The 27,059-nt window shown below is 41.5% G+C and overlaps 1 protein-coding gene across 1 annotated transcript in view; it reads right to left on the reverse strand.

The window, feature by feature from the left end:
* Positions 1-9,387: 9,387 nt before the first annotated feature.
* LOC104681473 overlaps positions 9,388-27,059 on the reverse strand; it is a 195,738-nt gene continuing 178,066 nt past the window's right edge. Inside the window, exon 3 of the mRNA XM_030921474.1 lies at positions 9,388-10,321. Coding sequence (XP_030777334.1) covers positions 9,895-10,321 — 427 coding nt within the window. The 3' untranslated portion in view covers positions 9,388-9,894. The remainder of the gene's footprint in view (positions 10,322-27,059) is intronic.

The raw sequence follows: 27,059 nt of genomic DNA on the forward strand, positions 1-27,059 counted from the left end.
TATTTCCAGAAATTGTGCAAATACATTTTCAGATTAAAAAAGCAAAAAGTGTGAGTTTTTCACCAGTTTCACTTGGTGAAAAATTTCACAAACCTGTGCTTTACACAAAAGAACATTTATCCCTGGTGGAAAACTGGAGTTTTCTTTGGTCTTTAGAAGAAAACAGCTTTCCCTTCACTCTGTTCCACCTCATGCTGCTGAGGATGGCCGTGGGGCAGAGGCTGTGAGGAAGGAAGAAGCTGTGTGCTGAGGGTGGTCATGCCTCCTGCCCACCTGAGTGACCTCATGGAGCAGAGCCACCTACAGGATGAAGGCCATCTGCCTGCCTCTGTACTGCCATGGCACAGAGAAACCTTGTCACATTCAGTCCACCATATTTTGAAGCTTCTCTGTAACACATTTGATTATGCTCTGATTCTCTTTGTATCTCTTTCAGTATTTGGAATCGTTTGTTTTTCACCATTTTGACTTGAGAGTATCACCGCTTGAGATATCAGCACCATGTAGGTTGTATGTTTGTTTGTTTTTTGGAGGTGTCCAACCACTGAGTGGTTTGGGCCTTTCCCCGGTCTCCTATCAAAGCAGATCTTAGGTCACTAGGTGCCGTCAATCACATGATGGCTAAAGATGGTGATGACATTGCTTAACTCCTGCCCTTGCTACTTACGCTTGTCTTCTCTCCCAGCATTCTGTAATAACTTTAAGCTCCATGATGCATTAATTAGCATTTTAAACAATGTATTAAGTGTCTTATGTTTCTTATTTTCACAGTTTCAGTCTGCTTGATTTCTATATAAATATAGCAATGTCTACTAAAGCCAGTAGATATGATGCTTCGGAATTTTAATTGCACTTGTCATGAAATCCATTACCTTAGAGTAGAAAATCATCTTAAATATACTTTACACTTTAAATCTGAAACAGGAGCTTCTTGTTCTGTTGCTTCAATCATTTTGTGTCTATTACACAATATTCTAATATGTAACTGACATAGCTCATCGTTGAGTTTGATAGAATATTATAACAGTAGAACACTATTTTGTACGGAATCTATTGAAAGAATAAATTTTCTATGTTTTTACAACTAAAACATATGATTCAGATTCATTTTCTGGTAATGATGATATCATATGTAAATAATACATTTTTGTAATATTTGAAACCTTTTGTTATGATGACATAGTACTAAATTTATCATCCCTAAAATAGTACTTAGAATAAATACTTTTACAATTAGAATTTGTTTGAGAAAAAAAAAAAAAAACCTCTCATATAATTCTGCATTTTTCCAGTGGCATATTTAGTAAACTCTGTGTTCTCCATCTCTCAGTTTTCCAGTGGCATATTTAGTAAACTTTTGATAGAGTTTTGCCTTGTAGCCCAGGTTGGAGTGCAGTGGTGCTATCTCAGCTCACTGCAACCTCCACCTCCCGGATTCAAGTGATTTTCCTGCATCAGTCTCCCAAGTAGCTGGGATTACAGGTGTGTGCCACCACGCCCTGGCTAATTTCGTATTTTTAGTAGAGATTGGATTTCACCAGGTTGATCAGGCTGGTCTCAAACTCCTGACCTCAAATGATCCACCCACCTTGGCATCCCAAAGTGCTGGGATTATAGGCATGAGCCACTGCACGCAGCCCGTGCTGCTTATTTCTGAAGCTCACTTGTGGAGTGGCAAGAACTCCCTCTTCACTGGGAAAAACGTAATTGAGGCAAATCAAAATATTTTGGCATTAAGATCTTATATTTGCCATGGATTTACGAAGTCTAGGAATAGTCAGAAATCGAACATTTTTACTAATTATTCTTATCCATACTCCCCCCTGAGGACAGCTTGTATAGAACATGATCTCCAACATGATACTGGAAAGTGCAGTTTAGTATGAGTGATAAAGTGAAACAGAAAGTAAGGAAAGTGGGAAAATACCAATTTCCCAGTAATTTCAAATATTATCACCAAGTATTAACTTATGTAAAATAAACCCCAAGCTGGTCATTTTCCACATGGATTCCACTTGTGTTGTAACTAAACTGCATCTATGTTCTGGCTGTTACACGCTGACTGAATATACTTGGCAAATGTGGGCAAGACAGGCAGGGTGAGGATGAGCCTGGCAACTGATAAAGCTTTGACCATGTGGGACTGAGGTGCTGCTGAGACTCTCATGGGCCAGAGTCCTCAACAGCAAACCCTGCCCCTGAGTTCACCAATAACCTCCTCTTCTGCAGACTCAGAGACCCTGCTGAGCTGCTCCCCAGACAAGCAGTGCAAGCGAGCAGCTGGGACACCCCAGCAGGGAGCTTTCTGTATTGGTCTGTATCACCGTAGGAGGAAACGCTATAGCTTGCATGCAGTAATAAACCCCAACATCCTCAGCCTCCACCTTGCTGATTTTCAGTGTGAAATCAGTGCCTGATCAACTGCCACTGAACCTGTCTGGGACCCCAGAGGCTCTGCTGGAACCCCCATAATTCAGGAGCTGCGGAGACTCGCCTGGCTTCTGCAGGTACCAATCCAAATAGGTTTTTCCATCACTGTATACAAGGCTCTGACTAGACCTGCAGGAGATGGAGGCCAGCTCTCCAGGGGTGACAGACAGGGAGAGTGGAATCTGGGTCATCACAATATCCCCACTGGATCCTGAAATTATGAGAGAGAAGTGCAAGTTAGGTGAAAGCATAATGAGTAACTTTTGAGATTTGCCTTATGATATTGATTTATGGCTAATCTTTTAGTTTTACAAATTTTTATTCATATCATAAAAACAAACTTTTTAAATGAATCCTTTATTAAATAGGCACAAGACATCTTTCATTTCTCAAGATATTATTCAGAGCACTGATTTTAGGAGGTTTCTATTGTCAGGGCAAAATATAAATTCCTCTCCCTGGATCATAGGCCACATTCTTTTAACACATGGTTAGAATAAACATGGGAATCAGTAGGGCCACCAGAGCTCACCCTCCCACCCCCTTCTCCTCCCTCATCTCCTTCCGTCCTTATCAGGGACCTAGAGCATTAGCAAACCCAGGAGCTAAGCTGGGAGCCTAATTGTGAGAAGGTGCCCTGAGGAGTCCTGATCAGTCCAGGCAAGGTTAGAGCTGAGCTTTTATCTCAGACTCACAAGGGAAGGTCCTCCCTAGAGGACAATATGCAAATGCCCTGGTGGGTGCAGTGGTGTGGAAAGAGCCACTGGGTGAGGGGTGAAGGAGGGTAGATATGTCTTGTCTGTGAGCAATGTGATAGAAAGTGTCCCTTCGTGGGAAACTAAGAAAATCTAATTCATCAGTAGAGTAGGAAGAAGGATCTGAATTTGAAAGTTTGGATCTTGGGCAAGTAACATTTTATAGGATGTCAGGGCTTCCAAATTCTTGCCAACTCTGAGTGTGAACCGGTGTCTCCTCCTGGCCTGTATGTGGCACAGCCACAATCATGAGACCACAGTTCAAAAGGAGATTCCCTATGTAGGAAGAGTAAGAACTAGATCCCTGATTTTAAGTCTCAGGGTTGGCGGTACTATGGATGACATTTTCCTGGGTTTTCAGTGAAAGATGATCACAGCTCAGGGATATGAATCTATCACGAAGTGCATCGTTACAATAGGAAAACAACCTGAGTATTCTTCATTTGTCAGTGATGTGCTTAATATTGAATTTAGCAGCTCCTAAATAATGGTGCATGCATCAAATCACATCACAAGGACTGTCACTGTCCTGAAAAAAACAAAAATCCTGGGAGCGATTAAAAGAATAGTTTCTAGTGCTATGTAATCTTCAATAATTTAATACAACACCTGATTTGCTTGGTAAAGAACACACACCCAGAAAAACCAAACAGAGCTCTAGGTATTATTATTCCACACAAAGCTTGTCCTGATTATCTTCTGGGAAATGCACTGGCATAAGATGTTTTAACATAGTTGGTGAAAAAACATTGAGTAAAAATGATATTGAGCTTAAAATGTTGAACTTCATGGCAGTAACCTAAATTGAGAACATGAAATTGTAATGTGAAAGTAAGATCAGAATAAAGGTATCATATTTCACTATTTAAATTTTGATTTGTTCTTTTCTTTCATTACTTTTTGTAAATCTTATGTATTTGAGTGTTTTTGTTGTTGTTGTTGTTGTTGTTGTTGTTGTTGTTTGTTTGTTTTTTTGAGACAGAGTCTCTCTCTGCTACTCAGGCTGGAGTATAGTGGTGCAATCTCCACTCACAGCAATCCCGCCTCCCGAGCTCCCGGGTTCAAGCAGTTCTCATGTTGTTGGAGTAGATGGGACAACAGGCCCTCTCCACCATGCCCAACTAATTTTTGTATTTTTAGTAGAGAAAAGGTTTCCACAGGTTGGCCAGGCTGGTCTCGAACTCCTGGCCTCAAGCGATCCACCTGCCTTGGCCTCCCAAAGTGCTGGGATTACAGGAGTGAGCTGCTGTGCCTGGCATGGACTTCTCTTTTCTTGTGATGCTGATCAGGTCAAATATGGTTCTTAGCCTTGAAAATATCAAATTCCTAATTCATCATAATAGTTAAAAGAGTTAGAAACATCAGATACTGAAAAGAAAAATAAAAGTAAACACACAAAAGAAACACACAATCTAAAAGAGAACATTAAGGTACATCTTATCACTGGTATAAACGAATTAGTCTGAAAAGGTGTTAAATGAATAATCAGTTCGACCCACTATCCTATATAGAAACTTGCACTGTGGGAAAATGAATTACAGTAATAAATCTATCAGGCTTGCTTTTGCTATGAATCAATTCTTCAAAATCTTAGTTTTATCAAGTATTCTTTATGGTGCTGAATTTCAGAGAACACTGCTGTTTCCTTTGAAAATTAATGACAAAGCTTTAAAAAGGTTACCATTGGGATTGGTTGTTTCATCTCATAATCTCTTGTCATTACATATCTGAAAATGTAAAACCTTATAAAAAATTGTTTCAGTAATAAACAGGCTCTGAAGTCACCCTATACTAAAGGCCTTGTAATTACCCTATACTATTAAACTTAAGGAATAATATTCTTAATTCTAAACAGAAATCTCTCTCCTGAATGTTAGTAGAGTATGCAGAGGCTTTGCAACAGCAGACAAAGCTGGTCACTCCACAGGGCACACCAATAAAAAGGTAGATGAACAGCCTCCATTTGATCCAGGTGTGGAGCGGGCCTCTGTATTTCTCTAATCTGGACCATGATCACCCAAATGAGGAAGGACTCATACAGGTGGAGTTTACTGCATGTCACTTGCCAGATGCTGTTAGTTTGGAGTCCATAAAATTGAAGAAAAGTGTATTACTTGTATGACTTGAGAAGTCAGTCTCAGAAGTGGAATTGTGTCCATTATGCCGGAGCCAGTGTTTGTCGGGTGGACAGTGTGGATCTGTTTATAGAGAGTTTGAGAAATTGGGGTTCTGATCAAAGAGAAAGAGATGTCCACAGGGTGGCAGTAGCACACATGACTGTTGGGTAAAGCTTTGAGAGATTTGCCCAAAGGAGTCCCTCACAGCAGGAGACTCTAGAATCAAAGATGTTGGGGTTGCTACTCACAAAAGGTGGAGACCAAGGGAACTCCTAAGGTGAAGGAACATTGGAGAAAGGGCTTCTGTGTTTAGGGGTAGCCAGACAACAGCTTCATCTGGGTCCGAGATATCCAGAGGGCAGGAGTGGTTTGAAATTTCCATAACCTGGGGCTTATCTTACCTACTGCTAACAGATGTGGGTGAGGTTTTCTGTGATATGAAAAGTAAGCATTCTCTGAATGGCTAAAAATCTTCTTTGAGGCTGGGCGCCATGGCTCATGCGTGTAATCCCAGCACGTTGGGAGGCCAAGGTGGGCAGATCAGGAGGTCAGGAGATGGAGACCATCCTGGCTAACATGGTGAAACCCCATGTCTACTAAAAATACAAAAAATTAGCCAGGTGTGGTGGCACGTGCCTGTAGTCCCAGCTACTCAGGAAGCTGAGACAGGATAATTGCTTGAACCCTGGAGGTGGAGGTTGCAGTGAGCAGAGATCACACCATTGCACTCGAACCTGGGCAACAGAGCAAGACTCCATCTCAAAAAAAAAAAAAAAAAAAAAAAAAAAAAAAACCTTATTTGGGCTGTTTTTGAAATGATTGGATTGGAAAACTCGAGTTTGGCACAGCCGTTTAGAAATAGTCTGCAGTTTAGAAACACATGACATAGGAGCAGTTTGCACTGGCCATCTTTAGTTCATTTCTACAACACTGTCACATATTCTGTAAACTTTGTTCTGCAGACTGTGTTAGTCCAAACAGGCAAACTCACACTGTTCTGGAGGAGATTGAGACATACAGAGGCCTGTTCTCCACCTGGACCTCAATGGAGGTTTTTCCTGACCAAAAGTGAGAGTTTGCCCCTGTGTAAGAATTAAGAGCAAGTCACCTGCAAAGGGAGCTTCCCTCTGTGACGCTGCAGGTCCTATGACTGGATTCCTGGCTCCAGACACCTGAGGTTGAAGCTATAGATTCATGGATAAATATTCTGGTACACAGAGCGCTCAGGGAATGAAGCCTTCTTGGATGTCTGTATCTTGTGCTTCTGAGAATTTCTCTCTCTAAAAACTGTGGAAAACAGAGTTGTTTACATGTTTGACATGTAAGGCCCATGTAACACATGTAACATGTTTGAGTCTTCAGACCCTGTTCTAAACCTGCCAAAACTGAATCTGTTTCCAAACATTTGAAATATTTGTCTTTTTCTTGAAAAAAAAAAAAATGGAAAAAGTCCTATAAAACAACAGACTGAGCTGTGAGATTCAGTGCTGGACTTTTCCTCCGTGCATATTAATCTTTCTGCAGAGCCCACCTCACCAAACGTCAATACAAAAAGTGAAACAAGAATTCCATTGCCTCCCTGAGCCTCCTGCATCTTATAAGTTCCCTGGAAGTTCTCACCCTTATAAAAAGGGGTTTCTCTCCTCAAAAGTAGGTCTCTAAAAAACCACAGCTTGTCTAGAAGGTTATGAATTTTTTTATACCATTTGAACACGAAAGTTGTCTTTTTGACTTTACATTAAAGCCTGGTTTAATTGAGAGGTGGAGGGTGGAGACCCCAAGAAGATTCCTGGGACTGAATTGGGAATTTGAGCCTTTTATACTGCAGTGGAAGTTGCCTGTGATGTGAAAATTTGTATGAATATACCAAGAAGACAAAGAAAGTTGTTTCTTACTGTTTAATTTAGAGAAAAGGGTTCACCTACAGAAAAATTAAAAATATAATTTGAGAATTCTGAAACTTAGTACTCCTCATTTTATATTAATTCTAAGATCCACAAAATACTCATATGAATTTTGAATGCAGAAATATTAAGACCTTCAGGAAAACTCAGATACAAAATTGAATCACTTAATTTACAAAATCAACTGAAATTCTCTTTTAGCCTCTTCCTGTCAACTCCTGTTCACAAAAATCTAAAGTTCAGAACAAGAAAGAGGCAGGAGCTAAACAAATTTCCTGGTGCTCATTCCTTGTTATAACAATAAGAAGAAGAAGAATACCAATAATTGCACAGCCTCTACATGGCCGCCTGGACATGGTGACTCCGCCTTATGGAAGTGGCAGCTTCATGCCACAGTAGTAAATTTCACTTTGGTTCTTTCTTGGCCAGGAGTCACCGATCACCCAAAGTTCACATGCTCTACGAAGCATCAACTGTGCTCAAATTTCAGTACTTCTAGAAATTTGCTTTTCTAAAATATATCCTAGCAAGAAAAGAATGCAGGATCAGTAATGAAATAAAACAAAATAAATGTTAACCTCCCAGAAGCAGTCAGGGCATGAAATCATAAAGTGTAACAAAAGACTATAGGCATGACCATGTCTTAGAAACTTACTTTACCAGTTCTTACTCATATTTAATATTCCTACCCTAGCAAATGAAGAACATTATCAACCTAGAAAATGATTTTTTGTATTGTGAAATCCTAGCCACTCTAGGTAAAATTTAAAGCCTAATATGATAATTTCTGTTATTTGCTTATCCCTGAAGATCTGATTGCACAAAAAGAATCTATATTTAGCACATTAAAACAGAAAACCTATTGATCCTGTGGAAGATTGTAGCAAATATGTGCAAGTTTATGATACTCCTGAAGAGGTCCTTAAACTTCAGCAACATCTTATGTTTCCAGGTTGATGTTAAGGTAATAAATTTCAGTCAAAGTAATTTGTCTTGAGTTCAAACTAGCTTATAATATTTGTCATTACATCCAATTCAGCTTATTTAGGACTGGTAGAGAAAATATAACATCATGAGAAACCTGTTATTAAATTTGCCCCAATACTAATATTTGCAAAGAGACTGAGAGGCATGAGTTGCACAACCATATTCAAGACATTAAAATGCTTAATGGAATGGGCAAATCCATAGAAAAAATAAAAACTTTACACCAGAACTTGGAACAGGGTTAAGATACCCATCAAGAATGTGACTTGTGTCTCCTACTGAGTTATTGACAGAAGGACTGGTTAAGAGTTGGTGCAGTAGAAGTCAGGACATCACAGTGTCAACTTTTACACCTTCCTCATTAGAAAGCCAGGACAGAAACTGCCACAACACAAGGAAATTATCAGAAAATTCCCTGAGAACTGTTTGTGGCTGCCTGGTCATACTGTGGATATGGTTGGGAGGCTGACTTCTCCAGCTGGTATTGCACTGCAGCTCGTATTTCTGGGTACTCAGCTCTACAGCTGCCATCAAATGGCATTAAATGATTTACCCTAATCAATAAGGTTACTCCATAAACGTGGAGAGAGTCAGAGTTCCTGATGATAGGCATATGTCTTCCATTCTATTCTGTTTCATGAGCACCTTTATTTTAAAAAATGAAGGAAGCTCACAGTGACCTTTTTGGAATCTGGAGGCAACAGATTCTACACCATGGAATACTGGTCAGGCCCACCATCCAGGTGACGTGGAAGTCTTCCCAGCCTTTAGTGAGACCCAGGGCAGAAAAGGCTCTGCAGCAGGTCCAGCCTGCACTGTAGGCAACACTGTCTCTTGCGCCAGTGCAGATGCAGATGACTTGCCAAAGCTCTCAACCGTGTGGGCAGGATTGACACTGAGAGAACACTCCACCACTACAGCAGACTCCAAAGCCATTTTAAAACATTAGTAAGACAGATCACGCTTAGGGCCACACGATATTTCAAAGAAATTAAATCAATTTAAATCACAGAAAATAAAGTTTCAGAAGGCAAGGGAAATTTATGAGGAATCAATGACAGAAAGCTATCAGGAAAAAATCTGAATATTTTTACACTATGTAACATACTATAAAATAAAGTCTGGGACAAAGATTAAACCAAGAGATGAACATTGCAAAAAATTTGAAGTGAAAGAAACACATATCAAAATTTGTGGGATGCAAGAAGGCATTGAATTTATAACCCTGAATTTCTAGAAATATTCATGCATTTTAGCAAATACATTTTCAAACCAATCCCTGAGCTGCCACCCTGACATGCTAGTACAACAAGAGCAAATTGTGCTCAAAATATTTTATTCTTAAAAATGTGGGCATGTGATGAGCACATGTCTAGTATTGCAGCAAAGCAGTCACATCAGCCTGGAAATAAAAACCCACATTAGCAGCTTCACAAGAGAAAGTGGATTGGCAGGGTGAGTAAGTGTGCAGACAAAACCGGAAGATAGGAAAAGTGGAAATAGGAATCATGTAATATTAATATGGGCTGTGCAAGTGTGAGACCCCTGTGAGCCTTGACTTGCTCAAAAGCAAAAATCATGCAGTGCAGACAGCTTTCCTTCCTCCAGAGGGTTGGTGAGAGTGGGGTCATTTGGCAATGACCAAATGGAGGAGGAAGTGCCCTGAAGGTCATCAGAGGCAGCAGGTGAGGTCACGACCCACTAGGATCCCCTCCCAGTGACGTGAACAAGTATCCCTGAAGCCATGAGGACAGCAGGGAACTTCATGGCTGCTCCAGAGAGGACATGGCAGCCACTCCCTGGAGAATCTGTAGGGCCTGAGCACCCAATATTTGGAGCAAGAGGCTCTGGGAGGCTTCCTGGAGGACCCGGGCCCTGTTCTCGCAGAAGTGGAGCCCATGTCTGTAAGTGAGGACTCATGGGCTCTTCTTCAAAGGCTCTCCAGCCGTCTTCACCTGAGTCCACCTGCTGTGGGCTCCATCTCTGGGTGCTGCACTTGCTGGTGCTGCACTGAGAGGCTGAGCATCCTAGGGAGGCTGTGTTTGAGGTCCTCAGGCTGTGCAGGGTGCTGGTGAGGGTTCCACTCACAGGAGAACATGCAGAATCTCCAGGCTGCAAACTGGTGCCTGTGATGAAGAAATGAATAAAATTTTGATTGTATGTGTGTCCTTACTTGTTGGTATTTGTAAAGATATACTCTGGAGACTTGTCATGAATTTGGTCTTATTCACCACTTGCTATAAACCTAATTTTTACTGTCTATGTGGTCTGTCCGGTTAAAGCTACAGATTTAATTATACTTGTCATGGAATCCATTATCTTTAATAGAAAATCATCTCTAATAAAACACACTTCTTTAAATCTGGATTACTTATCCTGTTGATTGTAACATTGTTTTACTTTAGTCATACTGTGTCATAGCAGGCAAATGACAGGCTCATTACTAATTCACAGATATTCATAGAGCACTATTTTAAACTGACTCTATGGAAAGCGTTTTTTTTTTTTTTATATCACTGTTACAAGAATGTGGGAATCAGATTTATGTCCAAGTACTGACCAGATACAGTGAAAATAATACATTCCATTTATTGTTTGAAAATATTTTCCTTCTTTTGACCACATAGTACCAACGTAGTCACTTCTAAAATGTACTTGTGTTAAAACAATGGAAGGAATCTTCATTCTCAGGTACAGTGAAGTAGATAAAAGTGGAAAGGTCAAAACAACCACTGCAAAAAGTACAAACCATTTAAAATAACGGAATACCACAGTTAGAGCTTAATGACGTTAGAAAGTAGTGGAAGGAATGGGGAGTGGATGATCTGAAATTCCATACTAAAAAGAACCTTTCATTGTTGAGTTGACACACCTGACTTTTTGTCCTTCTGCCACAGCCGCCAAGTTTGCCTACGGACACAAGCTCTGACTTGGCACAGGCAGAGGAGCTCTCCTGGGAAAGGAGAATCCAGCTGAGCCTTGGGGGTTGCACAGGGCAGCCTCTCTATGTGCCCCGTGCTTTCCATGGGACACGTGTTGAGGTCTGAGACAGCAGCCAGGGATGGAGGTGCTGGGTTAGAAGGACATAAAAATCCCACACATACAATGTGCTCCCCTAATCCCCAAGGCTGCACAGAGCATCCGGAATACATGTCTGAGTCATGGACACCGGTATCCACCCCCACTGCCTGCCCTCTGCTGGTGCAGGACCCTGCTGGGCCTTCTGCTCAGCATGTCAGTGCTTGTGACATCTCCAGACCCAACCAGCAGTCTCTAGGGGCAGAATGAGTCTCAGATGCTCTGTTTGGCTGTGTTGGGTTGACAAGATATGAGTAACATGACCTCAGGTCTCTTTCCACAGGGATTTCAGTAAGCCTTTGGTGGTTACAGATCTAAAACGCTTCCCAAAGCACTATTTTCCCAGGAAATTCACAGTGATGCAGGCTCCACCCAGGAAGCCAGGTAGTGGTGCCTTCAACTCTGCGATTCTTCACAAGAAACATATCAGGCCTCCTGGGTCCACATCATGAACTGCCAACTCCACCACCATCCACATCCCTACCTACCAAAGGCCAAGGGCAGTTTCACTGAAGCTGATCTCTCCTATGTTTCCTTCATGCTTTCATCCCTGCAGTCTGCCCAGTCTTAAATTCTTAACATTTTGAAGTAAAAATGTTCACATCATTCTGTACTTTTCCAGTTTTCTATGGGAAAAATTACATACTCTACATTTTCCAGTATATGCTTTTTATTTTTGAAAACAACTTTTAGAATTTCAGGGACTCATTTTTTCTATCATTAAAAGGTAACTAAGGCTAATGAAACAGTCTTACCATTAGGATCTTATATCTTCTATGAATTTACAAAAATCTATTTGATACTCCAAAATCAAAGTTTTTACTGACTGTCCTCAGCCAGCTTCCCCTTAGGATAACTAGTGTAGATTGCTGTCTCTACTGTCTTTTGGGAGTGGGAGAATAGGGGAAGCAGAAAGTTAGAAAACTGGCAAAATACCAATATTAAATATTATCAAATGTCCTCTAAACAATATGCCCAAAACTGCTAAACCCGAAGATGTATCCAACATGGATAGTCACAATCTGTGTCAATGGTCTGTCTGCTCTGCTGATTACATTTAACTGGCAAATGTACACAAGGCAGGGAGCATTAGGGTGAACTTTCATTCTCCTCTCCCTTCCATCTTGCTTGTTTACTCACAGGGCACTTGGACCCCTCAGTCTCCTGCTGCTTATGACAGTAAAGGTTGTGGCAACTGGCAGGGCATAAAGGAGTGATGCCTGCGGTGTGGCTGGGCTCTCAAAGTCCAGAGTCCTCAGCTGTGAATTGTCCCCTGGTTCTCCAGCATCTTCCTCTTACACAGATTCTGAGACCCTGCTGAGCTGCTCTCCAGTCAAGCACCACATGTGGGCAGCTGGGCCATCCCATAGGGAGGTTTTTGTTCAGGGCTGTACCACTGTGGGAGGAAAGTATGTACCTTGCAAGCAGTAATAAACCCCAACATCCTCAGCCTCCACTCTGCTGATTTTCAGTGTGAAATCTGTCCCTGCCCCACTGCCGCTGAATCTGTCTGGGACCCCAGAGTCCCGGTTAGAAACCTTATAAATTAGGCGCCTTGGAGGTTGACCTGGCTTCTGCTGAAACCAGCTCAAGTAGGTGTTTCCATCACTGTGTACAAGGCTTTGACTAGACCTGCAGGAGATGGAGGCCGGCTGTCCAGGGGTGACGGGCAGGGAGAGTGGAGACTGAGTCATCACAACATCCCCACTGGATCCTGAAATAAATACAAAGAAGAGCAAGGTTATGTAGATACTTTATGCATCATTTTCATAAATTTTGATTTGTTGTTTGTTTCAGGCCATATATTTATTTGTTCATATTTCAAGAATATAAAATTTCCAAATGAAACTCTAGGAATCCATGGCTCAAAGTGGTCTCCAGAAGACCCCACACCATCCCCTCTTTCTGTGTCAGTCTTTCCCAGAGCACAGATCCTTGTTTCTTCTTGAATCTTCCTCATTCTCACAGATCTGAACATCACAAGCCCCATCCTGGAGGACAAGATGTGCACGTGCAATACATGAAAGGAACACACATAGGAGTGTAGTGAGGCCCCCAGAGCCCCAGAGCTCACTGCTCATAGGAGGCAGTGGGACCCCCAGAGTTCACCGTTCCAGCCCATTCTCCTCCCCCATCTCCCTTCTGCCCTTACTGGAGACGCAGAGCATTAGCAGCCCCAGGAGCTGAGCAGGGAGCCTCATGGTGAACTGAGGTGTCCTGATCAGTCAAGACAAGCTTAGAGCTGAGCTTTTATCTCAGACTCTCAAGGGAAGGTCCTCCCTAGGGCACAATATGCAAATCACCTGGTGGGTGCAGTGGGGTGGAAAGAGCCAAGGGGAGGGTGGGAGCCTCTCTTGTGAGCAAAATGACTTCTCTGTTCAAAATATCTTCTCTGTTCAGAGGGAAACCAATAGGCGAAAAATCTATGCTACCCATGTGGGAGAAATTGGAGTATTTCCTTCTGTCTTCTCTAACAGATTTCTTGTTTCATAGCACTTTCTCAGGCACATTTTATGCTTCTGGTTAATAAGGCTGAGTTTCCACAAATATTTACTAATTCTTATGTTTTTGTTCATTTTTGTTTAAAAGAGTTCAGATTTGGCCTTTCCATTTTTTAAAAATTGATATAAAACACACGAAAAGTAAAGGACAGAAATGTTAAATAATGCAACTGAATAAAGTTTTACATATATTCTCCACCCAGATTAAACTGTAGAATACTTCAGAATCTCCAGATTCTTCCCTCATGTACCTACCTTTCACGGAACAGCCGTCCCCCCATCCCAGTGAAGGAAACTGGCATTCTGACGTCTGTCTAGATAGATTGGATTTCTCTATGTTAAATCTCATATGAATGGAAGTAAACACGTTTCTCTGGTCTAGCTCTTTTTTGTTTTTGTTCCCCTAGGACTTTTGAGACCTTCCTTCCTCCCTGTGGATTCAAGTTATGTCTGCTGTTATTTTTTGTGAATTGGAAGAATTTCCTATAGAATTTCTAAAGAGCATGTCTTTAAGTAATAATTTCTCTTCATTTTTGTTTATCACAAAATGTTTTTCCTTTACCTTTATTTTGAATGCACACTTTCAGTGGATATTGAATCCTTGGCTTTTTTTTTTTTTTTTTTTCCAGCATTTAAACATGTCATTCCACTGTTCTCTAGCTTCCTTTGGGCATGATGAAAAGTTAGCTGATGACTTTATCACTGTATTTCTGTATACAGAGAGTCATTTTATGTTTGATGCATTTGAGATTTTCTCCTTGTCATTGGTTCAGCATTTTAATTATAATATGTATAGTTATGTGTATCATTGTGTTTGTGCTAAATAAGTTCTTTTGATTTTTTTTCTCTATAGATGAATGTGTTTCATTGCTTCTTGCAAACTTTTGTCATCCCTCCAAATATTTTTGGCCACTTTCTCTCTGTCTTCTCCTTTCTGACTCATTGCACATTTGCTGGTGTTCTTCACATTGACTGATAAACCTCTAAGGTCATGATTATTTTTCTTTAATTATTTTCTTTCTTTTTCAGATTTGATAATTTCTACTAAACTATCTTCAGTTTCATTGATGCTTCTGCCAACTTAAACTCCTGTTGCCCTATCTAGTGAATTTTCCATACTGTTTTTATATTTTTCAACTAGAATTCTTATTTGGTCCTTTTCCATAGTTTCCCTTTCTCTATTGAGGGACCCCATTCTTTGAGTCATTGTCTTTATATTTTCCTTTTTCAGTCCTTGATCACAGTTTTAAATATTCTTTGAAGCATTTATGTGACAACCACTTGAAACTCTTAGCAAAATCCAGTATTTAGGAACAGTCAGAGTCAGCTTCCACTCACTGATTTATCTCAATATGGTTTATGATTTTCTCTTTCTTTTCAGGAGATTTTATGGAAAACTGAGCATTGTAGATAATATATTTTTGTACATTTCTCAACTAATACATAATTCTGGATTCTGTTTTATTTTTCTAAGAGTGTTGAATTTCCTTTTAATAGCTTGCCTGGACTTATGCTGCAGAATCTATACCTTACTAGCTTTTTGGCCATTGATATTTCTGCTTTGTCTCCTTTTAAGTTTTAGCCGTACCTGTGCCTGCATAGTTTAGTAATCACCAGTAACTTGGGCATTTGTGTTGCTCAAACTCCTTGAGCTCAATAATTTACTTTCTGCCAATGTGTATGTGTGTGGCTTGAAGTGTGAACATAAAAGACACCTCCTTCATTTTTATTCACTGGGTCCACTTGGGTCTCTTCACTCAAATATGCAATTGCTAAGTCACATCTGCTCATTCTAAGAATGTGTGCAGGGATGATCTCTACAATTCTATGACTGCATGGTTTCCAGTAATCCATTATCAAGTTTTAACTGGTGTACCACTCTCCCCAACCAGGGTCATCACCTTGGACTTGCAAAACTCTGGGCCTTTTCTGGACATTTCCTGGAGAGTTCAGCACCATTAGCTGAAAACACTGAAGGATCTTGTCTTACTCTCCATCCCAGCTCAAGTCAATCCCCCTTGGGCAACAAGCTTCCAGTTGTTGCTGCCATTTCAGTTGGTAAAACTAGACTACTAAAATTCCTGTTGATGAAGCTAGGGTGAAAAAAAGCAGTTCCAGGCAAAAGGCCATAGACTTTTCCTATCTGTTAGTCTGAAGTGCACCATTTTGTAAGCCACCTGTCATTTTGTAGACCTCGGTCAAAGTGAAACATTCCAGGGGGGTTGGGACAGTGAGAGACATCCTGCCTAACCACCTGACTACAGGGACATCCCTCTCATCTTCTGCTGGACAGTGTACCCAAGACACATTCTTGTCATACCCCGCTGGGCAAAGGGGCAAACAAAGAACATCCTTGGCATAACTGCCTGATCACAGGAATATCTTATTAACGTCCTGTCGGGCAGCAAGTCGTACTGCCCAGATCCCTCCCGCCCATGCCTGTAAGTACCCCAACCTGTAAGTGGCAGTGGGTATTAAGCTAGTCCTCCACCTCCACAGTCTTGTGCTGGACATAAAACCTGCTTTGCTGTAGAGCTGCCAACTCTCTCTCTGTCTTTCTTTAACACTTTCCTTCCCTTCACAACCTAACACTGTCCTTACCTAAAGCTCTCATCCTTTTTCAAGATATAGCCATGTCTCCTTTCATTGTGATTTGCTTTATTGTGCTTTATAGATACTGCGATTTTTACTAATTGAAGGTTTGTGGCAACTCTGCCTCAGGCAAGTCTTTTGGTGCCATTTTCCCAGTGGTAGGTGCTTTCTTCCTGTCTCTATGTCAGTATTGTTCAGCAATGTTTTAAAAATATTAAGGTATGTGCATTTTTTAGGCATAATAATATTGTACATTTCATCGACTACAAGATAGTGTCAACATAACTTTTATACTCACTGGAAAGCCATAAATGCGTGTCACTCCCTTTATGATGATATTCATTTTATTGAAGTGATTGGAAACTAGACCAGCAATATCTCTGAGGTGTGCCCATAACCACGTCTCAATTTATTTGATGTCTTTGGCAATTTCCAGAGCAGCCACAGTGACAAGGTCTGGAGCGAGGGTACCCTTGCAGTGACAGTGGGTCTGGGGCTAGGCATGGGCTAGTCCACATAAAGGCGGCTTAGTGTCTGAGTTGCCAGTGCGGGGTGAGGCCCTGAGGCGTGGGTCTGGGGCAGCGCAGAGGGTAAGGTTGGTTGCAAGGGGCTGGGAGGTAGCCCTGTCACAGGAGACACAACAATGGCTCCTTACTGGGCAGTACGTATAGCAGCATCTCCCTCTCTGGGGTGTGCGCGACTATGGCTGCAGGTTACCACTCAGGCAAAAGCACCAGTGGCCCCTGTGGAGCAGGCTGCTGTGATCCTGGAGAAGAAACATTCAAGGGCCTCCACTTGGAAAGCTGAATGGTGGGGGATTGCCTGGGTGGCTGCTGAGGTTATCAGCAGCAAAGGCTGCAGGGTCCTCCCACAGCCCAGGCTATGGGGCCCACAGTGGCACACCGCTGGCTGATAGCAATTGCTTCCCCTTTCTTTGTTCCTAGAGGTATCAGGGCTCCCAGGTGTGCCATCAGCTTCCAGCCATCCTTTGCGTGTGCTTATTCTTAGCTGTTTACTCTATGCTGTTGCTGCATGTTTGGAACTGAACTCTTCAGCCCTCCCAGGATATTGGCCTTCCTGGATAACTGTCGAGTTCCTGGGTTTTGTGAGGGGTGAAGCCTGGCAACCCTTACTCTCCTGCCTTGCTGACATCAGTTCCCCAGGACATCATTTTGATGATGATATTTTGAACTTTGCCCTGACACTATTATGGAATAATACTTAGGCTTGATAGGGTGAGAATTAGAGCATTTAACATGTAAGAGGGATATGAGTTGTTTGGGCGACAAGGGTGAATGATGCCAGTTATATCCTTCAAGATGGCTGTCACAACACCTACCATCCTACAGGTTCCTCTAAAAGAATATCTCTGAATGATGTTTCCATGATGCCATATGCCTATCTCCCCCCAGTTAATCAGAATTCTGAATCTCATATTCTTTATAATTTGATTTTCCTCTCTGTAGTTAATTTCTTCTATACGTATTCATCAAATATTATTTTTAATTTATTTGCTTAAAACCCTGTAAAAGGTAATTCATACAAATAAAACCTAATTTATGAATCTTTGTCTTTGTGCCTGGTGCTTTGTGTGTCCTCTTTAAGAAATTTCTTTCTGCACCTGTTTTTGATATATATTTTTATGCTCTCTACTAAAAGCTTTATGATTTTGCCTTTATATTATAGTTTATGATTCATTTAGAGTTGATATTTATATAACATAGAGGTGAAATGTAAAGATCAACATTCATTTTTATGTAATATAGATATATTATTGATCCAATATCGTTACTCATTATATGTTTCTCTACTGATTACTGCTCTGGTCTGAATATCTGCATCTCATCCAAGATTCCTGTTTGCCCCATGCCACAATATTAGAAAGTGGGGCTTTTGGGAGCTGATTATTCATGATAGTTCCACCACTGTGAATGGGATGAACACGCAATAAAAGTAGCTTCACACAGAGTTTGTCTCTTTTTCCCTTCCACCTCCACCATGTGAGGACACAGCCACAAGCCACCATCTTGGAAGCTGGAGCAGCCCTCACGGGATGAAAAGATTGCCAATGCCTTTACCTTGGACTTCCCAGCCTTCAGAACTGTGAGAAAGTATATGTCTCTTGTTTTAAATTACCTGACCAAGATATTTTTCTCTTTCAGTAGGAATGGTCTACGGTAACACTTTTTTTTTTTTTTTTTTTTTTTTTTGAGACAGAGTGTCTGTCACCCAGGCTAGAGTACAGTGGTGAAATCTTGGCTCACTATAACCTGTACCTCCCAGGTTCAAATGATTCCCCTGCCTCAGCCTCCTCAGTAGCTGGGATTACAGGCATGTGCCACCATGCCTTCCTAATTTTTGTACTTTTAGTAGAGATGGGGTTTCACCATGTTTGTCAGACTGGTCTCAAACCCTGATCTCGTAATCTGCCCACCTCGGCCTCCCAAAGTGCTGGGATTACAGGTATGAGCCACTGTGCCTGGCCCGTGGTAACACTTTTACTGTAAATTGGGTGACTGCATATGTGCAGATCTGTATTTGGATTATCTAACCCATTGCACAGGGTTAAAGTCTTCACCCTTCACCAAATCAAAATACTTTAATTAGTGTTATTTGTAGCAGGGTTTGATATTGCCTGGTGTTATTCCTTCAATTTTGTTCCTTTTTTGTTTTTTTGTTTTGTTTTGTTTTGTTTTGAGACAGTCTTATTATGTCGCCCAGGCTGGAACTCAGTGCTATGATCTTGGCTCATTGCAGCCTCCGCCCCTTGGGTTCAAGTGATTCTCCTGCCTCAGCCTCCTGAGCTGCTGGGACTACAGGAATGTGCCACCATGCCTGGCTAATTTTTTGTATTATTTTATTAGAGTCAAGGTTTCACCATGTTGCCCAGGGTGGTCTAACTCCTGACCTGAAGAAATATGCTTGCCTCCCAAAGTGCTGGGATTACAGGCGTGAGCCACCATGCCTGACCTGTTATTCTTTTTTTTTTTTTTTTTTTTTGAGATAGACTCTAGCGCTGTTCCCCAGGCTGGAGTGCAATGGTGCAATCTTGGCTCACTGCAACCTCCACCACCTGGGTTCAAACGATTCTCCTGCCTCAGCCTCCTGAGTAGCTGGGATTACAGGCATGCGCCATCATGCCTGATTAATTCTGTATTTTTAGCAAAGACGGGGTTTCTCCATGTTGGTCAGACTAGTCTCAAACTCCTGACCTCAGGTGATATTTATTATATATAATAAATATATATAATATATATAAATATAAAGTGTGTATATATATATAAAATACATATATATACACTATATATAGTGTGTGTATATAGTGTGTGTGTATATATATGTGTGTGTGTTTGTCTGTGTGTATATATATATAGTGCGTGTGTGTATGTGTATATATACTTTATAGTGCTGGGATTACTGGTCTGAGCCACCATGCCTGGCCACCATTGCTTCTTGAAGTAGATTTCATAGCACTTCTTTTGCCTTTCTGGTTTCCTAAACCATTATATCCTCTGGTCTTTGAAAAGTTGTAATTTAGACATGGATTTCCCATATTAGGAAAAATTTTCTATTTGGTTTACCTGCAATAGCTTCTCTTTTGTTGTATGAACCTGGACCAATGCTGTAACCCAGAGTCCTCATATGTAATGACTCTTTTATGAAATTAGGAGAGGCATTGCCATGTCTGCTGCTGCGGCTGAGGAGGATAAAAGAAACTAAGGTGTAGAGACACCTCCCTTACCCCTTCTAGGAAAACTGCTCAGCGACCTTCAGAGTGTGACTGTGTCTGAGAAACACTCTCAGCAGATGGAGGCACCAGGAAAAGCAGCTGGGGCAGCCCAGCCTCACATATCTGCTTCCTTGGGGAGCTTATTGGGTTTGTAACACTCTCAGAGGGTAACTTTTATACTGATCAATAATAAGAATTTGCAGTAACTTCAGGCTGCAGGCTGCTGAAGATGAGAAGAAAATCTGTCCTGGATCCACTGCCACATAACTGCAATGGGACCCAGGATTGCAAATTGGGTGTGTCATAGATCAGGAGCTCAGAAGCTTTTCCTGGCTTCTCTTAGTATCAGGCTAAAACATGGCTAATGCCCTGCCTGACTTGCCTGTCATGTGATGGTGACTCTTACCTAGAGATGAAGACAGCGAGGATGGAGACTGGGTCATCTGGATGTCACATATGGCACCTGTGATGGAAAATGTAAAACTATTCACACTATAAACCATGTTATGAGAGGACTTGCCTGAATAGCCAGGCAGTAGTGACCACACCAGCTGAGTAAATTCGTAGTGTTCTCCTTACTTATTTGGGAGCCAGAGCAGCAGGAGCCCTAGGAGCTGAGCAGGGACTCTCATGTCCATGCTGTGTCTTGACTGGTGCTGAATCTTGCAAAGGGTATGACCAGCATGTGTACAAGTCTTCAGGAATTTGGCTGTGCTTTTTTGAAGATAAAAATTTGCACAGCTGCAAGAATGACTTTATCTCCATAATATTGCACAGGCCTAGTGTCCCCCAGGCATCATAACATTGATCAGGGCTGCATACACTTGTCAGCAGAGAACATGTTTCTCTCTGGGGGCCACAGAACAGAATCTGTCTACTGTCTTGCAAAGAGATTACTCTTCTACTCTATTGGTAGTTCGTGACCTACTTTTCTTGCTAGCTTCCCGTCTAAGACCTGGCTTCTTGGAGAAGCACATCTCCAGAATCTGCAATAAATTTTAGAAATGTCCTGCATTTGGTATTGATGAATATTATTGAGGGCAGAGGGACTTCATTTCTCTGATCCTCTAGAGCCCTTGATGTTGTAAATCATCAGCACTATCATCCAGAGGTGCAATGAGGTACAAGAAAGACAGATGAATTCATAGATGGATGGATAGAAGGACAGATTTGTTTATTAAAAACTAAAAAAAGGAAAATGTTAACATATAATATGTGAAAATAGTGTAATGCTTTGTAAGGAAAGGTCCAGCCACTGGGTAAATGGCATGGCTCACCTCTTATCTCAGACATGTGATTGTCTTCCTCTATTTCTACATTTTCTTTCTATCTTTCTTCTTTCATCTAGGCCAACATCAGAAATTTTCTCCCTCCACTTCTGAAAAGTCTCAGCTACTTTCTAGCTCTGTGTGCCATCATGCATTCCCATTTCCTGAGCACCTTGGATTAATATGTGTGCCTTCCACCATTCTTAAGCTAACTTCTTCTGGAAGCTGAAATGTTATCTAGACCCAGTGCTCACATCTACTCTTGAATCTACTCTATTCAGTAAATTGTATGTCTCTGTATTACCAATCTTTTCCAGTTTTTAAGAGAAAGCAGTTCTTAATGTCTGGGTTTAGGCATTTGTTATTTTTTTTTCTTTTTTTTTTTCCTTTTTTATTTTTATTTTTATTATACTTTAAGTTCTAGGGTACATGTGCATAACGTGCAGGTTTGTTACACATGTATACTTGTGCCATGTTGGTGTGCTGCACCCATCAACTCGTCAGCACCCATCAAGTCATCATTTATATCATGTATAACTGCCCAATGCAATTCCTCCCCCCGCCCCTCCCCATGATAGGCCCCAGTGTGTGATGTTCCCCTTCCCGAGTCCAAGTGATCTCATTGTTCAGTTCCCACCTATGAGTGAGAACATGCGGTGTTTGGTTTTCTGTTCTTGTGATAGTTTGCTAAGAATGATGGTTTCCAGCTGCATCCATGTCCCTACAAAGGATGCAAACTCATCCTTTTTTATGGCTGCATAGTATTCCATGGTGTATATGTGCCACATTTTCTTAATCCAGTCTGTCACAGGTGGACATTTGGGTTGATTCCAAGTCTTTGCTATTGTGAATAGTGCCGCAATAAACATACATGTGCATGTGTCTTTGTAGTAGAATAATTTATAATCCTTTGGGTATATACCCAGTAGTGGGATGGCTGGGTCATATGGTACATCTAGTTCTAGATCCTTGAGGAATCGCCATACTGTTTTCCATAATGGTTGAACTAGTTTACAATCCCACCAACAGTGTAAAAGTGTTCCTATTTCTCCACATCCTCTCCAACACCTGTTGTTTCCTGATTTTTTAATGATTGCCATTCTAACTGGTGTGAGATGGTATCTCATTGTGGTTTTGATTTGCATTTCTCTGATGGCGAGTGATGATGAGCATTTTTTCATGTGTCTGTTGGTTTAGGGATTTGACCAAAGCAGGTTCAGAAAGAAAACCATGCACCAAAATGAAGGGGAACCCAAAATATTGCACAGGGTGTGAAACCCACACAGTACGGAAAGGACACTTTGTTGTGCAGTGGAGAGGGAATCCCACCAGAGGTGTTGAAGCTATAGTAGAGGGAGGAGGGTATCCCCACGTAGGTGCAGGATGTGGGGCACCATCCTCCCACTAGCGCAGATGTCACAGCTGAAGCAGGATAAGCAGGGCCCTTCAAAAGGAGTAAAGCCATTGGTACTAGCATCAGTGCCCATGTAGATTGAGAAGGTCACCCATGCAGGAGTCAAAATTAACAGTGAGCTGGCAAAGGATATCAGAGCTAATGTAGGTTGTGAGGCAGAAGAGGGAAGCTGTCTGCAAGGAGAGTGTAGGTGGCAATGACAGCAGGAGATTAGTGTTGCACAGAGACGTTGATTCCATAAGTCAGTGTAGTAAGGAAAATTAGAGCCAAGATACCCAGGGAGAAATGTTAGAAATATTTTAAAAGAGCATGCTAGAATCAACTCTATGATTCTTGATTGTAGCTATATCAGTGACAATTCATGGTTTATGTGGATATAGGTAAAAACATAGATGAATAGATGATGATAGATAGATAGATGACAGATAGATAATTGATAGATCATCTTCTCTAGAAGCGATGACACATCAGTTCCACTGAATACATTTAGTGTGTAGATCTTATTTTTCTGAATACCAATTTCTACTAAAAGGAATCAGTAAACTTTGGAGAAATGGTTGATGTCAGGTCTAAAATAGGGGAAATGGAAGATGAGCCTGTACCAGGTACTGCCAGAAATTTAAAAAGTACTCAGAGAATGATGGGGTAAAAACAGCAGGTATTCAGAGTCAATGTGAATGAGGCTCCCGTTGAACAAATTAGAGGAGTGTTGACTAGGAAAGTAAATGATGATGGTAGCAGATTATAACCCATCTAAGAAAATACAGATCCATGTCTATATTTCAACTAGGAGGGGATATTCATGAAGCATCAAGAACATATCCACAAATTCTTATCGCTTTCAGGGAAAACAAGAGTGAAGGGGCAGGGAGAAGCCTGGCAGACACCCGCTTCAGCAGGAATCAAACTGAACCTCGTCAGTCACGGGGCAGATGGAAATCACCCACATCCCAGTAGGATGCAGTGAGAGCACAGTATGGCTTCTGGATCTTCCTGCAACAGGCACACTAAACAGAGCTGAATCTTGTAGAAAATTCAATCAAATTTAAACTGACAATCTACATGGTAACTGGTGTGTAATCTTCAAAAGCAGTAAGTTTATAAAGTCCAAACAAGGACTGTGAAACTGTTCTAGATGGAAGACAACTACAGAGGTAGAGGCCACCAAAGGCAACCCATGAATCATTTTGTTACAAAAGACATTATGGGAGCAATTAAGAAAAGTTGAAATAAACCTGAGGATTAGATGGAGTGATGCACAAATAATGATACCCCAATTCCACAAATGTGTTAGTTTATGTAGGAAAATGTCTTGTCTAAAGGAAATACATAGTAAAGTCTTAAAGGGTGGGGCTATGAGGTCATCAAGTTACTCTCAATGGTTTTGGGAAAAAAAGTGTTACTTTGTACAAACTTACAAACTTTCTGTAAATGTGAAATTGTTTCAATAAATAAAAATGGCAGCTGTTAAGAGCATGCCCAAGCTATTCTAAAGTATTTTGTAATGGCACTGAGTCATACCTGTTACAATCATAAGACACGGAAATTTACTCTAGACGCACAAAGATAACACTGTGCTTTCTCAAAGGTGCGTAGTTCATGGACAAATTATTATCTGAAGACACAGATTTCTTTAGTATCCATCAACTAAGTGGCCATCCTATTCTTGGTTTGGGGACCTCAATGGTCTACCCTCTCGCTACCAATGTAACTTACTTGTTTTGTTTTGTTTGAGACTGGGTCCTGCTCTGTCCCCTACACTGGAGTGCAGTGGCAAGATCACAGCTTACTCCAACCTCAACCTCTTGAGCTTAAACAAACCTCTTGTCTCAGCCTCCCCAGTAGCCAGAACAACAGGTGTGTGCCACCACTCCTGGCTACTTTTTTCATTTGTTGTGGAGATGGGGTCTTGCTGTGTTATCTAAGCTAGTCTCAAATTGCTGGGATCAAGTAATCCTACAGTCTTAGCCTTTCAAATGCTGGGATTATTGGTGTTAGCCCATTTGCCTAGTGCCTTGCAACTTTATTTCTCTCAGTTCATCAGCATGAAAGTTCTGACTAAGGATGCCAAACTTGATTATCAAAAAATCAAAATCAAATCAAATACAGTTTCTTTCATCAACCAAATAGGATGTCCGTGAAACTGAAGCCTGAATTAGGATAAATGTATAACCCTGAATACCCCAGAATCACTGAGGATCAATTCTCTTCAAAGTAGGAGGAAGACAAGATCACATCACCTGGGGAATTGCTGAAAGGGAAGACGTGGAGGAAGGGAGGATGAGGCTGGAGACAAAGCTAGCTCTGCTGCGAACTCATCAAGGCCAGGGAGTCCTCAACAACCTGCTGGATCATAAAGGGGCCCTGTGGACACTGACAGAGCATGGTGGTTGGAGGTCTCCAATCTTGGATTTCAATGGAGCTATCGAGTGTCTCGGTAATAATGCATCAATCAAAGCTACATGCACACCCAACAAGAGGGGTCTCTTTCTCTGGGCCCCAGAAGTGAAGGCCCCTCACCTGGCTCTCCTCCAGTCTTTCCCACAGAAAGACTGTGCTAATATAGAGCCAATTTTCTTCTACATCACACCCTGGTACTTGGGGCCCTGAAATTACAAATTCAAATGCTCTAACCCTCACTTCCAGGGAGTTGGCCCTTTCTCTGGGCTCATTCTCCTGAGAGTAGCCATGCAGTAGGCGTTCCCCCTCAGGCACAAAGTGAGGCCAGGTTTCTGCTGCTGGGAAGCAGGATGGCATGTGAATGTGTGGGAACTGTCTGTATATGTGTTCAGGAGACCTTGTGTGGTGTGAGAAAACCAAGAGATGAGGGAATGGCAGTAAAGTCCCAGTTGCAACCCTAAAGCATGACCTGCTATCCCCACACTGCCAGGTGCTGGTGAAGAACCTTGAGGAGCAACAAATTTCTAACTTCAGACTTGGGCTTCCAGATATTCAACTTGTAGCCAAAATAGATTAGTTGGGCTAGATTTACACTTCTCCCTGGATTAACTAAAACACAGCACAAAATACATGAAACAATTGTTCTCAAGAAATTGGACATTAGAAATTAAGGATATTGAGCCCAGAAGGTTTTAAACGAAAGGGGATGAAATTTGGATTGATCCGTCTGAGACCCTGAGGAGAGTTTCCAGAGCATTGTGCAGGAAAAGAAAATCCGTAAGGTACCTGGGAGTGTCCCTGAATAGAGGAAAAGGAATTGGTGGTCCAGAAAGACAGAGAAACAGAGGAGGGAGTTCAGAGAGAGCCCAAGCTATCCCTGGATACTTCCCTCAGTATTCCTCAGAGCACTGATAAGTACATGCATGTGGAGACCCTACTTAATGGTGCAGAAAGACTGACTAAAGGATTACAGGCAGATTCCTCAGTCTCCTCTTTTCTTGTCATGAAACACTGCAGCTGACTGAGAACCTGGTGGCTCCTCTGAGCTTATTTGTCATGCACTTTTGATGACATGAAGGTTATTCATGTTGGCCTTCTCTAGTAGGTTCCCTTGGAAAGCATTATATATAGCAGGAAAAAAGGAGGCAACAATGCCCTCAGTGTAGACTGGCCGTTAGTATTGGTTACAAATGTCAACTGCACTAAGCATAAAGGGATTCATTATGGGATATTAAATAGCTCAAAAATTGTTGGGAAGCCTTAAAAACAGGCCCCAGGCAGAGTGTCTGGAACAGTCTCAAAAACTGCACTGCTGATTCAGTCTGCAGAGGAGCCCTTGCTGCCTGAGATCCCATATTCAGACTGCCTCCTGCAGAGAAGACAGCTGTTCCTCACTATTGCCCACTGAAGAACAGCATCCCTGCCAGCAGCTACCAGAGATCTGACCCCTTAGCCTGCAGCTCTCCTTGTGTTGATAATATCCCTAAATTCAGTCTCTTTCGGATTCATCATTTTTCACAGATACATGTCTTTTTGTATCTCCATTCACCCTTGTGGCTTGACATCACCAAGACACACTTTCCCACATTTGAATTCCTTTTTCACACACTAAGAGCAATGTGTCAATACCTGACATATTGCAAACATTGTCTTTATGAGTAACAGCAGAATCACTTCTACCTAAAGAATGGGGACATCCAAGACTGAACCAGGAAGAAGTTGAATCCCTGAATAAACCAATAACAAGTTCTGAAATCAAGGCAGTAATAAATAGCCTATCAACCAAAAAAGGCCCAGGACCAGATGGATTTACAGTTCATTTCTATCAGAGGTACAAACAGGAGCTGGTATCATTCCTTCTGAAACAATGATGAACAATTGAA

The sequence above is a fragment of the Rhinopithecus roxellana genome, chromosome 17 (genome assembly GCF_007565055.1).
Source record: "Rhinopithecus roxellana isolate Shanxi Qingling chromosome 17, ASM756505v1, whole genome shotgun sequence".
NCBI lineage: Eukaryota > Metazoa > Chordata > Mammalia > Primates > Cercopithecidae > Rhinopithecus > Rhinopithecus roxellana.